The sequence below is a fragment of the Anabrus simplex genome, chromosome 4, assembly GCF_040414725.1.
Source record: "Anabrus simplex isolate iqAnaSimp1 chromosome 4, ASM4041472v1, whole genome shotgun sequence".
In the NCBI taxonomy this organism is placed as follows: domain Eukaryota; kingdom Metazoa; phylum Arthropoda; class Insecta; order Orthoptera; family Tettigoniidae; genus Anabrus; species Anabrus simplex.
In genome coordinates, this window is record NC_090268.1 from 140270946 (window position 1) to 140288777 (window position 17832).

General features: G+C 38.8%; 1 protein-coding gene across 2 annotated transcripts in view; it reads left to right on the forward strand.

Annotated features, from left to right (window-relative positions):
• The window catches only part of PIG-N (Phosphatidylinositol glycan anchor biosynthesis class N), a 120165-nt gene extending 102794 nt beyond the window's left edge, over positions 1-17371 (forward strand). For both annotated transcript variants that reach the window (XM_067145221.2, XM_067145222.2), the window contains 2 exons: positions 5445-5636; positions 16890-17371. In XM_067145221.2, the coding sequence (XP_067001322.2) occupies positions 5445-5636; positions 16890-17246 (549 nt within the window). In that variant the 3' untranslated portion in view covers positions 17247-17371. The remainder of the gene's footprint in view (positions 1-5444; positions 5637-16889) is intronic.
• Positions 17372-17832: the final 461 nt, after the last annotated feature.

Sequence of the window (17832 nt, forward strand, 5' to 3'; positions counted from 1 at the left end):
GTAATCCTGCCAGGTGGAGCAGTCCTATTACTGCCTTCACCTCCACACGGTTTGTGTCTGGAGCATCCCAAAGCCTTTGGTAATTTTCTCGTCTCATTCCAATCCATAGATTTGTGTAACGTACAATTTTTTCTAGCACACCATCAGGGAAGAATAACTGCCATGATTCAATGGGAGATGTTACATTACGAGCTAAATTTAACGGGCCAGACCAGGCAAGTGCGATACTGTATTATGTCGTCTGGCTCGTCCCTTAGACCTAGTACAGTGAATGTCCCACTTAGTTATCTTGTCCTTTCCAGTGTATTGAGGTATTGCTCTGTTTTCTGGTAGAACCCTGTTCTCTGATATATCCATATTTTCATCTTCAGTATCTGCAGAATCTTCGGTATCCAAGTAGTGATCACTTTCTTCAAGAAAATCGTCAATGTCGTCATCTTCTCCTTCTTCTAAAATATTACACGCCTCTTCTGTATCATTCACATCGTCATCAAAAAGCCTCCTTCTTGCACTAACAGTTTTCATAATGCTTCATTACGTTTCTCTTCCTTTTCAACACTATCAATCAATTTGTTTATCCTATCAACTTCTTTGGAATCCATTTTCACTCACAACACAAGTAAACAGTCAAACAATTCGTGTATACTCATAGTTGCGCGTCCAGTGTTAGAACCAAATTCAACAAACGGCCGTAGTCGCCCGCGGTCGAAAGCACTGCGCACTCACATAAACATCCACAGCGACAAGAGAATAGCAACTAGGGAGCCCAATTTACTTTAAACACTAGAGGAAGGTTGCGGGGTAGATATGGTGGAGTGAGAAATCTGTCCTGCAACAATCGCAGGCAGAGTAACAAAGGAAGAATGCCTGTGGTCGAAAAGACCGCGGCGCGACGTGCCGAGCGTTAAAGGCCACCACACACAGAAAGCTAGGCTAAGCTAAGCTAAGCTATGCAGTGTTATGAAAAATATTGCTCCCAATGCATTTAAGTACAATGACACACAAAGGCTGCTATACTAAGCTATACTATGCTAAGCTAAGCTAAGCTAAGCTAACCTAGACAGATCGCTAGGCGGGTGATTTTCGTGGCTGTAGCTGGCCTGGCGCATACGCTTTTCATTTCTGAATGGTTGGTCTGGCAGGTTGTCGTGTATGTTAAGTTGTATCGTGTGAGTCTCTTCTGATAGTACTTCGTTATTTTAATACAAAGAATAACAGGCCAAAAGAAGAACGACTAATTGAGGAGGTGAAAAGATATCCCTGCCTTTATGATACGTCATCAAATTACTATAGAGACTTGACAAGAAAGGAAAACTGTTGTCAGGGAATAAGTACAGTACTTCAAATTGATTGTAAGTAGGCTACCATTTACAAATTAGCTATATAATCACAATTTTAACAGTTCTAATTGTTTGAGAATAATACATTTTTCACATGGCTTTACGCACATTATTTACAATTTAGCAGATAGGCCTACAGTTGCAGCGCCTGTTCTGTAACTGTACGCCATGTTCATAAATATATCAACAGTTACTAAGAACATGAAAGGTAAAATATATATATTGTTTTAGGTAAAGAACTTAAAAACATATGGAAAAGACTGAGAGACTGTTTTAGGGAGGCACTAAAGAGACAAAAATAGAGTAAAGGTGGAGAGGAAGGGGAAAAAAAAGGAGGAGTGGAGATCCCACAAACGAGTGGAATTCCTTCTGCCTTATATTTCTACAAGAAGGTGAGCTGTCATTTTAATGTGGTATGACTAATATTTGAAATATTTTTAAAATATAATAATTGATGAATTTATAAGTGAAATTATATGTTGAGTAAATCATAATTTAAAACGCGTGTAATTATTCGAGGTTATAAGAAAATAAGAATGTTTTGATTTGTTATGTTTTGCAGCTAAGACAGTATAAACATTTCACTAATAAAATGAACAACATGAATAATTGTGTTCGAAGCACAAGGACTAGGACAGTTCAATATGCTCATTCTCCATAAACAGATCTCCATGTGTCATTTTGTAATATACGTTTGGATGTGTATTAATAGCTTAATTTTCCTTACAGCACACATTCAAACATTGACAGGCAGGAAACATATCGAGGTCAAGAGATAACGGAAGTAGCCACCTGGATGACTGAGAATCCGGAATGTGATGACCTACACTCCTTATCATATATATCTGATTCATCATCTGTTCCATCCGCCTCCACACCTACACAATCTCAGCCAGTCGAACCCCTTCGGGGAAAAAAAAAAAAATCATGCCACCGAGCAGTAGTGCAGAGAGAGTAATTGATTATTTACAATTATTTAAAACGGCTGCCTACCATAGTTTAGCTTAGCTTTTTATTCGTGTCATAGCACACCACAGCTTGGCATTGCTTACCGTAGCATAGCGCAGCGTAGCTTAGCTTAGCTTTCTGTATGTCATTGCCTTTAGAAAGGCCACAGCTACTCAGTAGCAGAGTTATAATGTGTCTACTGTACCTGACGCTTAGTAAAATTAAGTTTTATAGACAGCAGGAATATTTTCGTGATGGATCGTCGTATTGTAAAGATATGTGAAACAGGTATTGCCGGCAAATTTTCAACGGGTTCTTGTTGATATTACGATGGCAGTTTTAAGTTAACACTTATTAAACACTTGGAAATGTAGAATAATTGTGCAGCTGCAAGAAAATACGGCATAGGCCTAACTAAAGCCAATATTCGGCATTAGCGTGAAGACAAAGATAGCTTAAAAATGTGTACTGTACAAAAACTGCATTCAGTGGCCCGCAACAAGGGCGCTTTAAAGAAGTCGAAGGTGAAATTGTGAGGTATGTGCATGAAGAACGCTAGGGCAGAATTGCCATACCGCGGCTCAGTAAACTCACAGTAAGGAATGAGGGTAATTGTTTCCACCTATTCAATACTACAACAGTGTGACGTCATTAACTATAGTTCGCTAACATTCATTTTATGAGGAACTGTTTTTCACTAAAGACCTTTACTACAGTGGAGCTCCATACCGAACATAAAAATGTTTAATGTTTTAAAATAACATCAGCCGAATTTATTTTAATGCATGTCAATAACCAAATTGTATAATTGCTCAAGAAACCCTGAATACTCTTATTGTCAAAAGCAACTGTAATTTTTAAGAGATAGATTTTACCAAAGACTTGTACTGCAATGAATCTCCATACCAAGTACAAATATGTTTAATGTTTCAAATATAACAGTAGGCGAATTTATTTTAATGTATGTTAGAAACTAAAATGTATAATTGACCAAGGCCACCATAGCTCAATTGGTAGAGCAACCGACGCGAAATCGGGAGGTTGTGGGTTCGGATCCCACTGGTATCCGGCTGGCCATTTTTGTTCTGTACTTAACATCTCTTCAACACGTACTACATGTACGTAACACGACCTAATATGTTGAAAGTCTGTTTCGATTACAATGCCATTGTGAAAATTCAATATTCAATATTCATATGCCTCTAAGGTCTAAGCAACTGTAAAAATTTTTTTGTGAGATTGATTTTAATCGAACTAGATGCTTAATTAGCATTTTGCAACAATTATAAGGACTTGACAACGTTTAACTATTCATATCCAAAAGATTGTACAGAGTTAACAAATTATAATATATCGCCTAAGAAATATGCTAGTAATTTCAATTAATAGTTTTATGGTGTACACCAAAATTACAAAATAATTTAAGACTATGGTTCAATTTGTATGTACATATATTTTATAATTATGTTAATATTGATTTGTATAAAGCCTTGTAACAATTTTCCTTTGGCTGATGATGGCAAACACAAATGCTGAAACCGGTCCCAATGTTGAAATCTAATAAATACGTGATGTATTAATGATGTCACACTGTTGTAATATTGAATAGGTGGAAACAATTACCCTCATTCCTTAATGTAAATCTGGATTCAATACGGACTGAAAGTGAAGTTTTTGACATTAAATCAGTAAACTCATTCGTTAACCTTCAACGTCTACGATTAGGCCTATACATCACTAGTTGCTGAAGTTGGCCGAACCTGGGAAGCGAGACGTGCGTGTAGCGGCAGCCAATTTTATCTGATGCTGAGTGAAAGTAACAGTTTTCCCTAGTAAGCAAGAATATTTTCCTGATGGATTGTCGTACTGTAGAGACGCATGGAATAGGTATTGCTGGCAAATTGTCAATGTATTCTCTTCGATATTATGATGCCAATTTTTAAGTTACGTAATGGTTATTAATCCAGCTGAAATAAAGAATAATTGCGCAGTCGCATAAAATACGGCATAACTAAAGCCAATGTTCGGCGCCTAAAAATAGTCCAAAAATGCATACTATATAGGATAGGCATTCATATGCTTTTGTGAAGCACTTTTTAAGCCTGATTTAAATTTTTTGAAGGAAAAAGTGGGGGTCATCTTGGATGAGGAGAAATACGGTACTATAATTTTTTTCAGAATGAAATTAAACATAAACTTTCACGTAGTATCGAATTTAGAAAAATAACAAACAAGTAAGCCATAGTGTGGATATTATCTGCAAAAACGCAAGTTTTGAACAAACTGATTGCTGTTTCATACTGATTTTAAAGTGTATGGGGGTTTTCCCGACTTTCAAAAAAATCGGATATAATGACAACCCGCTATAGCAAGTAAATGTTTCGCTGTTATGAATTCTCGCTATAACGCACTTCTACTGTAATTCAGTTTGGCCTGCAAAAAAGTACCCACGTACCTCGTAACAGGTTAGCAAATAAGATTGAAATTTGCCACAGTTTTATATCATGTTAGCCTAAAGGTAGAAAAATACAGTATAGGGAATGATCCAAAAAATAGTCATTTTTGCAATGAAAAATATGAAAGGAAAAACAAATAATGTCAATAATGTGCTAATATGTGTCAAACCTATATTTTAAATTATGTTACATGTTCGCGTTGTAACTTAATTTCAACATAATTTTCTTTTGACCCTGTTAGTCGCTGATGCATTCATTGACTTAGAATGAGCTTGGACATGACTCACAGTCAGAATAGATCACGGTTGGGGAGAAGAATATGCCTGTGCATGTGCAACGCAGACACCTTCCTACCTTGAGGCTGCTGTACAGGCTGATGAATTCCAAGTAGTACCACACAACTTTGCAGGATGTTAATTCTTGGTTGTTTGACAATTTAAAAATGAGTGGATATGTACAATTGGCTTTAATGAGAATGCCTATCTATGTGAAGACAGCAGTGTATTTCTCAGATTGTCCTTGCCTTTCATGTTCGCCTCTCTTCTCACACTGACCTGCCCTTGTGCTTATCCTGATGTGTTTTCCTACCTATGTCTTTCTGTATTTAACTCCAGCCATTACTTGCGAATCGTATTCAGAATAACCTGAAGGCACACATTTGTGTATAATTACTGTATGTTATTCCTTAACAGAGCCTCAGCTGTTATATATAATATTGTCTTTCTTTGGTACTGGTAACATTGCAAGTATCAACTCTTTTGATCCCACTTGGGTACGCTGTTTTGTGACTGTCTTCTCGCCCTTCCTCATGACGGTACTCATCCTGTGGAAGACTATGGTCCCATTTCTGGCTGTGACATGCACACTCCGAGCTCTCAACATTTTGGTGCAGGTAAGTTCAACGATCTTCCTGCTCTTTCTGTAACCCAAAGATAACCCCCTGCGGGTGGGGGACGCACGTGTAGAATACACTCGTGGTATCCCCTGCCTGTCGTAAGAGGCGACTAAAAGGGGCCCAAGGGGCTCTCAACTTGGGAGTGTGAATTGGTGACCATGGGGCCCTTAGCTGAGTCTTGGCATTGCTTCCACTTGCTTATCCCAACCTCCTCACTTTTGTCTATACTGTCCGACCTCCCTTGGTCAACTCTTGTTCTTTTCTGACCCCGACGGTATTAGAGCATTCGAGGCCTAGGGAGTCTTTCATTTTCACGCCCTTCGTAGCCCTTGCCTTTCTTCGTCCGTTACTTCATTTTTCGAAGTGACGGATCCCTCCTTCTTTTTTCTCTCTCTACCCCCTGTGGGTGGGGGACGCAGACGAAAATTACACCCACGGTATCCCCTGCCTGTCGTGAGAGGCGACTACAAGGGGCGACCAAGGGATGATTGTCTTAGAACCATGAAACTACTTTTGATTCGTACCATCACGCGGGGAACACCATGGGTCGCTTTTACTTGCGAGTAGTACCAACGAAATAGGTTTGTGATTAGTATCAACAGAGAGTGGTTCCCCTCTGGGTTTCCAGTACCCGTGAGTCGTACCCATGTGAGCAACACCGCAGGTCTGGGCGTTGCCTGTGAGTTGTACCACTATATGAGCGACACCGTGGGTCTGCGTTGCCTGTGATTAGTACCCACTATGTGAGGAACACCACGGGAATACCGGCGCCCGTAACTAGTACACCTAGGTTAGGAACTGAGTCCGTTTGCGTTGGCTATGAGTAGCGCCATTGTGTGAGAAACGCAATAGGTCTGCGTTACCTGTACGACGTATGGAACACCGCGAGTCTTTGCTACTTTTGATTTGTACCCCAACATGACAAATACCATGGTTCTACTTTACTAGCGATAAGTACCATTCTGAGGGGCCTTTGACTTGGATTTTGGACCCCTTTAGACGTCAAGTATCCTCGATTCAGGATTGTGTTTTATAAGTGATCCCTTGGTCAGTAATACTATTATTTATGACCGTTTTTTTTAAAGTCGGATCCACTGTTTCTTTTTCGGGTTCATGTCCATCCATTCATTCTTAATGACATTTTTTTTATTTTGGTCAGTGGATGATTTTGACCTTTTTGTTTGTCATTTCATTTTGTACCATTAGGGGCCAATGAACTCGATGTTAGGCCCCTTAAACAACAAGCAGCAGCATCATCATTGTAACCCAAAGATAGCTTATTTCTTAGGCCATTTATAAGGCGTGTTGCTATAGGTTAATGTGAATGTAACTACCGGTATAATGTATTACCTACGGAGAAACATCGCCTTCCAACTATACTTCATTTCTGCCCAAAATTCACTCACTTTTACTGCTTTATGACACTGAATTCACTTACTATCATTTCCATTCCCTCAACTGTGTGTCATTTATTTATTTATTTATTTATTTATTTATTTATTTATTTATTTATTTATTTATTTATTTATTTATTTATTTATTTATTTATTTATTTATTTTAATTTTTTAGCCATCATAGGACTACTTTAGTTTTTCTTCTTTTTGTCAGCCCAATACTGTTTCACCCTTTCTGAACATAATTTTCTTTCTGCTTCTGCAATCACTCTTTCTATTCTCTGCTTGTTGATTTTCGTCTGTAGTCTGGTGTGTTTACCTTTCAGTATCTTGAGTGCATTTGTTTTGTATTTTAAATACTTTAATTTAATATGTAACTCACTTATGTCTTCTTTAAGTTCTGTGATCCATCTAATATTACTCTTACTCTTCCATAATTTTTCTATTATTTTTCTACTGATTCTATTTTCTGGTGACCATATTAGATGCCCAAAGTGATATTTGTTTCTTTTTCATTGTGCTAGTCACAGATTCTGTCTCTTTCATTGGAAGCCAATCTCCAGCCTCTATTTACTTGATAATTTTTATTTAAACAGGTTCTCACTATTCTCCTTTCTAACTTGAGTACTCGATCTGTTGCAGCTGTATTTGCAGTTTTGAATAATGTTTCACATGCATATGTAATTTGTGGCTGGGTGACTGTTTTGTATGTGTTTCAATTTGGTTGTTATTGAGAAACACTTTCTATTATATGTATTCTTGGTAACATGTTGTGCTCTAACCAGTTTATCTATTCTGTTTTGCCATCCTGGTTTCTTGTTCAAGTTATATGTGATATTTCACCTAAATATTTAAATTTGTCTACAATTATTTTTTCTTGGTCTCCCAGCTTAATTTTGTTTGCAAGCAGAATTTGAGTTAGCATAATTTCTGTTTATCAAATTAAATTTTCAAATTAATATTATGAGCTATTTCCTGTAAAGATTTTATTTGTTGTTTTGTTTCCTGAATATCATTGGCCAGTACTAAATTCCATTCAGTTTCATGTATCCTAGACAGTTCAAATGTGTGTTATCCTTCTGGGTTCCAATTTTTAATAATGTTATTTGCTTTACGTCCCACTAACTACTCTTTAAGGTCTTCGGAGACGCCAAGGTGCCGGAATTTAGTCCCGCAGGAGTTCTTTTACGTGCCAGTAAATCTACCGACACGGGGCTGTTGTATTTGAGCACCTTCAAATACCACCGGACTGAGCCAGGATCAAACCTGCCAAGTTGGGGTTAGAAGGCCAGCGCCTTAACCCTCTGAGCCACTCAGCCCGGCAGTTCCAATTTTTATATTTTTCGAGTTGTTCTTGTACATTCCCTCATAACATACTCTAGTGCACAGTTAAAAAGGAGAGCTGACAATCTGTCACCCTGTCTTAAACGAATTGTTACCGAGAATGGTTCAGAAAGTTCTCCTCTGAACTTAATTTTAGAAATTGTATTAGTTAGAATAAGTTCAATCAATTTTATTAGCTTTGGGTGAAGTCCAAAATGTCTTAAAATTTTTAATAATGGTGGTCTGTGGATGGAGTCGTAAGCTTTCTTGAAATCCATAAACGTTGTTGAAAGGGGCTTGTTTCGTTTTCTATAATATGCCATGACTAGCTGTGCTATGATGGCCGCTCCCCTGACGTCAGCTCTATATGTCTTGCAACTTCCTGAATGAACTCTAAAATCATATAAATACTTGTCAGCCGGCCTAACTCGCCAGGTTGAACGAGAGTCCGTTCCCCGCTGGATGTGCGAGCACATACATAGGACAGAGCTGGCTCTCTGCTCCCATCGACCGCTGGTGTTCTTCAGGTGAGACATAGAGATCACATTATATAACATACCTTTTCATTCCTCTTTCTCCAGATCGTGAGGGAGTATTCTTAAGCGTGATTCCAGTAAGCTTGAGGAGTTTTTGGTGTAAACCAAATTCTTTAAAGACTTTCAATAGTGACTCACGATGAATACTGTCATAAGCTTTTTTTAAATCAATGAAAGTAATGATTAATCTTTTGTTCCATCTCTATGATGTTTTATGATCCACTTAAGACTGATGATTTGATTGAGACAGCTTCGTCCCGGTCGAAATCCTCCCTGATATTCTCCCAGTTCTTGGTCATGTTGTTCCTGAATTCTTGTATATATAATTTTAGATAAAATCTTATACCAGTAAATAACATCAAGCAGAGATATACCTTGATACTTACTGCGATCCGATCTATCACCATTTTTGTGCAGTGGCTTGGTTATTGCTGTAGTCCATTCCTCAGGTATTTCTTCACTATTCCAGATGTCTATGACATGTTTATGTAAATTATGAAGAGTTTGTTTATTTGCATTCTTCCATAGGTCTGCTACCAATTGATTCTCTTCTGCTGCTTTGCAGTTCTTGAGGGAATTTATTGCTTTGATCACTTCATCATCAATTGGCGGTATAACCTTTTCCAGTGGAGTTATATTTTTGGAGAAAGATCAGTATTGAATTGTTCCTTTGGATCTTCACAGTTAATTAATTCTTTAAAATAGTCGGGCATAATTTGAGCATTATCCCTATTATTGTGTGCCATTTAAACATTTTTATTTTTCATCATAAGTGTAGGTGGAGTGTACTTTGACTGATATTGTTAGAATGTTTTGTAATAGTTTCTTGTTTTATGTTGACTAAATGCTTCTTCTATGGTATTCAGTGTTCCTTTTTGATAACTTCTTTTAATTTTTCTAATTTCTTTGGCCGTTTGTCTTCTGGCATTGATGAGTTCGCGGAATTTTTCAGTTTTCCATTGTTGGTCGGATAACCATGCTTTATGCCTTTCTTGAATTGCACTGTCACATTCCTCATTCCACCAGGCACGTTTCTTTCTCCGTTTAATGGGAGCAAATTCCTCAGCTACAGTTTTCAGTTTGTTAATTATCACCCCCAATTTGTCACTGAGGGGTGTTTTAGATCTCTCCATATATATTTTATTATTTATTAAATAACTGAGATCATAATTAACTTTATTTTTAATTTTGATATATAATGTTCTGAATCAACGTCGACCCCCCCCCCTCCTCCTCCGCCGGAGGACTTTGGCATTATAAATTTCTTTGTAGTAATCTCTTTCCACCACAAACCTACTATGCTAACGTAGCAGGGGGGAGAGGTGATACTCCCACGTGGCGCATCCCAGGTGGCTGATAGGGGGGTCCTAACTGGCTTGCCAGCGGACTTGAGGGAAATAAAATACCTCTTGCGGACCAAATACACAACCCCCTGTGGGTGAGGGATGCAGACGAAGAATACACCCACGGTACCTCCTGCCTGTCGTAAGAGGCGACTAAAAGGAGCAACAAAGGGATAATTGGATTAGAACCATGAAACTACTTGTGCTTAGTAGCACGCAGGAGCACCATGCAGTCAGCCCTCCACTTAGAGTGCACTGTCGGCTTTTACAGTACCTGTGATTAGTACCATTGTATGAGCGACACCATGGTTCTGGCTTGCCTATGATTAGTACCCTCTATATGAGGAACACCACGGGGTAGTACGAGTCCCTGTGGTTAGTACACTTATGTGATGAACACCATAGGTTTGTGTTGCCTGTAAATGGCACCGCAGTGTGCAAAAAACCATATGTCTGTGTTACATGTTACATGTGCGAATTTCATTACTTGCGAGTAGTACCATAATGTTTGGAATACCACTGGTCTACGCTACTTTTGATTAGTACCGCAACATGACAAATACTATGGTTATACTTTCCTAGTAATAAGTACCATTATGAGGGCTGATGACTTGGATTTTGGACCCCTTTAGACTGCAAGCATCATCGGTTCAGTATTGTGCTATAGAAGCAGTCCCTTGGTCAGTGATATTGTTTTACGTCATTTTCTGTCAGTGTGAGGCACTGCGGGTCGGATCCACTGATTGTTTTAAATTCATATCCATCCATTCATTCTTTATCCTCACGTTTTGAATTCTGGTCAGTGGAAGATTTTGGACTTTTAATTTGTCATTACATTTTGTCTCATTTTGTACCGATGACCTAGATGTTAGGCCTCTTTAGACAACAAGCATCATCATCATCATCATCGTCATCATCAATCTCTTTCCATGGCTACATGGTCAATTTGAAACTCCCCTAATTTTACATTAGGACATTTCCAAGTCATTAATTTGTGTGGTTGTCTCTTAAATCTTGTGGTTACCAGAATAAGTCCATTGTCTTCACAAATTTCAATTAATCTTTACCCATTTTTGTTTGTGAATTTCTGAGCTGGCCATCTTCCCACTACTGTACAATATTTTCTTTCTTGCCTTATTTTTGCATTGAAATCTCCAAGCAAGAGTTTAATGTTTACATCAGGGATGTTTAATAGTTGTTGGTCCAGTTCGCCCCAAACTTTATCAATTTCGTCTTTTTCCTTGGCATTTTTGTCGTTTGTTGGGGCATGGACATTAATCAGAGTGTAAGTTTTATTCTCCATTTAAGTTGTTAATGTTGCCATTTTTTGGCACGGTTGATGAGAAGTCCTTCATCGAGTCTATTATACTGTTATGGACTAGGAATCCCATTCCAAATTGGGAAACATGCTTCAGTACTCTTTTTCCTGGAGGGCCTTTGTAAAGCCCATATCCTCCAGATTCTATTGGATCTTGATCAGTATTCCTAAGTTCCTAAGATCTGTTATTAAAATTTTATGTTGATCCAGTATATTTGTTAAATGTTTCATCTTGTCGAGTTTCATTAGTGAGTTTATGTTGAGTGTGGTAAAATATGAAAATTTCCTTGGCTTGTTGAATTTAAGCTTTCTCTTAGTTCGCTGCGGCTGCGTGCTCTTTTGGGCTTCCAGGAGCTCTGATTCGCCTTGATCTTCTACGTGGCACCCCACCGTATCCGAATGGTGCCTTTGCTCGAATCCGCGATGTTGTATGTCCGAGCCGGTGGATTCATTTTTTAGAAAAACCGAGCTCGATAGCTGCAGTTGCTTAAGTGCGGCCAGTATTCGGGAGATAGTAGGTTCGAACCCCACTGTCGGCAGCCCTGAAGATGGTTTTCCGTGGTTTCCCATTTTCACACCAGGCAAATGCTGGGGCTGTACCTTAATTAAGGCCACGGCCGTTTCCTTCCCACTCCTAGCCCTTTCCTGTCCCATCATTGCCATAAGACCTATCTGTGTCGGTGCGATGTAAAGCAACTAGCATTTTTTAGAAAACTCTTCGTGATTGGCTGATTGTCTGGTCATTATGATCGAAACATTTCTGACTGAGACCTTTATTATTGAATGGCACAAATACTCCAGCCTTATGTTGGTAGATTTACCAGCACATAAATGAACTCCTGAGACAAAATGCCCAAGCACCATAGTGTCTGTGAAAGACTTTAAAAGTAGTCATACTCCGCACTGCCTTACTTCTAAATTAACATTTTGCAAAACACATTAGCATCGCCTTTCGTCTGTTGCCTGAGCACTACTGCCATGAGAATAGCTGATGGAATACGACTGCGGTAAACAGCCCTTGTAATATGTAATACCATACTCAGAAAAACTCATGAATATGGATTGAAAACAAATTCACAAACACTACACTTACTAACAACATCTGACACTAATAAGAGAATATATTAAGAATAAAAGAGAACGAGGGAATAATATCACTCACCGCTAATGGCTGGCACAGGAAGGAGGTTATGACTTACAAAGGGAACACTCCACTGATCTCAGAGTCACTAGAACCCTCCAACAATGAATCACTGTCACTATCACCAGCTCCCAAAGATATTATTAAACTTTTGACACAGTTCTCCACTATATCTTCATTTTCCCATGCCTCAGGTATTACTCTTTGTGTACTGCACACATCTTTCCTCCAGTCATCGGTACTGACATTTGCCACAGCTTCAACTAACAGGTTTTCCACCTCGGGTACAGTAAACCGCTTATTTTTGGTTGCAAGTTAATTGTTAATCTGAACCCAAATTTTCTCTGTTGCTTTGAAATGGCAGTGATAATATGGAAGTTGAATAACTTTATGCCCATATTTTCTTTCTCAAGCCACAACAGTTCACCTTTCTTCATGTCATCCTGCGCAGGAATTTTGTGCCTCCTTAACCACTCAGCAAGAATCTACTGCTTTACTGCCATTGTTGGAGCTTTGCCCTGAATTACGGAATGGTAGGGGCTGTTGTCCATTATTAACATACAATTTTCAGGCATTTGATTCAGTAACGTGTATTCAAACCAGTTCTGAAAATTAACACTATTCATCTCCTCATGGTAATTGCCAGTCGTCTTAGATCTCATTACATTACGTATAAACAATTAGGTACAAATCCATTTGTGGTATTGGCATGTAGCGCAGTAATTCTTCCCCCCTTTCAAATGGGCACTGCCATTGTACCTTCCACAGAATCATCTGTCCAGCCTTTTCCTATGGTATGGCTTGCATTGATCCATGTTTCATCTAGCCACACAATTGAATCAACATTTTCATCATAACATCCCTTAAAAACCGGCAGCGCCACATCACAATATCACTTCTCTCCATTAATTCTCGCCGACCATTTAATTTCTTGTAATGGAATCCCAGTTCCTTTACCACAACATTCAATGAAGTCTTGCTTCCCTTAAATAGTTTGCTTTTCCTCAGATGCTCACATAGTTTTGCAAGAGTAGGGTGGTCTTTTCTGCGGTAGTATATGCCGATGAAGTGCATCTTTCTGGAAACTGTCCAAGTTTGTCACTGGTTTGGCCCAGTTCCTTTTCTTACCTGGCATTTCAAACTTAGAGTGTCCGACTCGTTGGCTGAATGGTTAGCGTACTGGCCTTCGGTTCAGAGGGTCCCGGGTTCAATTCCCGGCCGGGTTGGGGATTTTAACCTTCATTGGTTAATTCCAATGGCCCGGGGGCTGGGTGTCTGTGCTGTCCCCAACATCCCTGCAACTCACACATAACACTATCCTCCACCACAATAACACGCAGTTACCTACAAATGGCAGATGCTGCCCACCCTCATCAGAGGGTCTGCCTTACAAGGGCTGCACTCGGCTAGAAATAGCCACACGAAATTAATAATTAAACTTAGAGTGTCCAGGAGATTGTTCCTCGGCGTGGTATTTATCCTTTCCAACTGCCACTACTGTGTATTTACTTACTTTGGTAGCGTTGGCAGTTCTCTGTACAGCTTGTGCTAAAAGAAACAATGTAGCACTGTTCTCCTTTTCTTTCTCAAAGTACTCTCACACGTTGGACACAATTTCATTGGCCTGGCTTCTCAAGGGCATACCTTATCCCACACCTCTCAATTTCTTGCCACTTGTCTTTCCCGAACTACACTGAGACATGTTAAACACAAAGAACTAAGTATACTAACCAGTACATGGACGTAAATAAAACTACAGCTATTTTTATACTCTAAACAATTAAATCTATATTGTACTAACTTATGCTACGCTAAACTGTAAACTACACTATACTGTACTGTACTAGAGAGATAGACTAATTTTAAAACACACTAATTACTGAAGGAAAATGCAAAAGATAGCAAACTGTACCAAATACCATACATGCTGAGCGAGATAGGTTAACAATTTACAAAGGGAAAATTAAATGTATCCTTCTAATTCAATGCAAAACATAAAACATAAATCCATCATTAGATGGAGCAATATTCTAATATCTTGAGATGGATTAACCACGTGATGAATGTAAATATTAGAGTTGGCAACTAGGTTTCGAGATCATGCTCTGCTGATATATATGAATGACAGCTTGGGATTGGTTGGATGTCTATGTTTCAGTGCATAACCACCAGACAGAGCCAAAATCTGCCAAAACATCAATTTAAGAAGTAAAGCAGTGCGGAGTATGGTAGGATGTAAAACCAATAACAGTTGCTGGACCTATTCCAACTGTTACTGTTGAAGAGGTGTTAGAAGCTGTGAGCTAGATAAAAAAATAGCAAAGTGACAGGACCAGACAACATATCATCTGAAGTGTAGAAGATATGTGGATGACAGGAATCCATCATTTTTGTAGCGCTCTTCAATCCTATCTCTGTTGAAGGCTGCTTACCTTCAGTCTGGCAGACCATTATGACCATCCCCATTTGGAAAGGTAAAGGAGATGTCAGCGAATGCTACAACTATCACCGAATCTGCCCATTCTGCCACATAATGAAAATTCTTTTCAGTGTGTCCTTAACAATTGCTTATGCAGTATTGTACAAGTTTCCCAAAACCAGTACAGATTTGTTAAAGGGATTGGTGCAACTGATGCAAGTAATGTCACCTGGCATTCCTCAATCTCAAAAAGGCTCATCTGGAGCTCTTCATGAATGTGACATTCCATAGCCTATGTGTGATGTATTTCACATCCTTTACCACAGTTTCACAAGTACAGCATGTTGTCTATGAATGAATTGATAGCTGAGGTCCAGACACCTCACCTATGTACAATCTTGTATGCTGGTGACATATTTCTTGCTGATCAAACCTTTCAGACTTTAGAAGGTAGAACTCTGCTCTGGATAGACTGCTTGCGTAAGAATGGCTTAAGACTCCCTCAACAGAACGGAATATTTACATTGTGGTTCACAAACCGATGGCACCATCAGTATAGAAAATCTTGCAAAGACTACACAATTTAAATACCTTGTTTCAGTTGTCACTTCGGATGGAGGGATGTTTCTAGATGCTGGAGCACGAGTTAATGCCGCACAGCTGAATGAATTACCAGAATGCTGTGTGATAAGAATGTACCAAACCACCTGACAGCTCATAATGTTGGCCACCTTAAACAAAGCATGAGCAGGCCCTCCATGCAATGGAGATGTGTGTGACAAGGCTAGACTGCATGGAGAATGATGATGTAAGGACATGGATAGGAGTGATATCCATTACAAATAAAATACGGGGAGCAGGCTCAGGTGGTACGGGCACATCACTAGAAGTGATGATAACACATGCCCAAAACTGCCCTCCAGTATGACTCAGGAAAAATTAGATCTCGTGGTACCAGGCGAGTTGGCTGTGCGGTTAGGAGCGCGCAGGTGTGAGCTCACATTTGGGAGATAGTGGGTTCGAATCCCACTGTCAGCAGCCCTGAAAATGGTTTTCCATAGTTTCCCATTTTCACACCAGGCAAATTAAGGCCACGGCCGCTTCCTTCCCATTCCTAGGCCTTTCCTGTCCCGTCGCCGCCGTAAGACCTATCTGTCGGTGCAGCGTAAAACAACTAGCAAAAAAAAAAAAATCTCATGGTCGCCCGAAGAAACAGTGACCAGACAAGCAGACATTGCACCATTGCAGGATACACACAAAGAAGGAAAAATATTATTTTGTCATTATTTTATATGTTAACATTCAAGAACATAATGCAAAATTATTTTTTTAACTTTAGATACTCTCAGATTAATGTATTTAAATGTATGTTATATTTTGTTGTCCATAGATAAGTTTAAGCACTGTTGTTTCTTTTTTAAAATTTAATATCCAGGCAGCACTTCAGAAAAATTGACCTTACGTCAAAATTCAGATTAGCATTGAGTAAACTGAAGGTTCCTCTAGAAGTGTATGAAACCTGTGCTGATTTACTAATCAGGCTATGTAGTAGTTATGTGCTCATATATAGATTTTTTAATGTATCTTTTATAATGTAACTTCCCTTGTCAGTCATATACTTGTTTTGTTTCCACTCCTCTGTTTATTGTTCCCTCTTTTCACACTGACCTGTCATGGTATTTATCTTATTATAATGTGTTCCTTTTCATCACTTATTCCATAGTTTTATAATGTGTGTCATTTAAATTAATCTTGGTTATTTTTTTATTTGCTAGGCATCAACTGAGAAGCTCTTCCTCATTGTTTTGGTGTTTTGTGACATCATGGGTCTACACTTTCTTCATTTGGTGAAGAACGAAGGTAGCTGGCTGGACATCGGCACCTCAATTTCTCACTACGTCATCCTCCAAACTATAACCTTGTTCCTGGTGTTGCTTTACGGGGTAGCCAAACTGCTTACAGGAGCAACGCTCTGGCCATTCCTGGAATTTATTCTCCACATACAGCCTTCTCAAGTTCCCTCCAAGTTGTCTTTAGAAACATGTGGAAGAGAAGAAGTTGTATATCCTGACTCGCTTCTTACAAGAAGTAGCTACTCTAGTCAGAACACCCTTTTCAAGAAAAGACATTGAGTGAGTGATTAACCTAATGACATCTTATCAAATGTATAATTATTAATCTCAGAGTTTCTCTCTATTTGTAAATAAAATAATTGTATATAAATTGTACAAAGGTCATACAAATGAAAACCAGAGTGTACTCATTCTATGCATTTGTCATTTAAAATTATTTTTTTATTACTATTATTTATTGTCTTGCTTTATATGGTGGGACTCAGGCTATGAAGCCTGCTATTCTGCCCGACCATATATACACCTACATGAAGAGTTAAATATACAGTAAGTTAGTTATCTACAATTTAATATCTTAAGGTATCACTTAAATGTGTTAATTAACCTTATAACTTGGCTATGATCTAATCCTATGTATGTTATGAATAATTATTATTTATTAACCAGGTTTGACAGAGTTTCTTAAAGTGGAGGTGGTTTGACACGCTCCTAATTTCAGCAGGTAGGGAATTCCAAATTCGACTGGCGGCGACTACAAATGATCTACTGTAACCAGTTGAGCGGTGAATGGGAATGCTTAGTACTGAGGTGGATGATGATCTGGTAGGAATACTAGAAGGTGATGCTAGGTAATGGAATTGTGTGG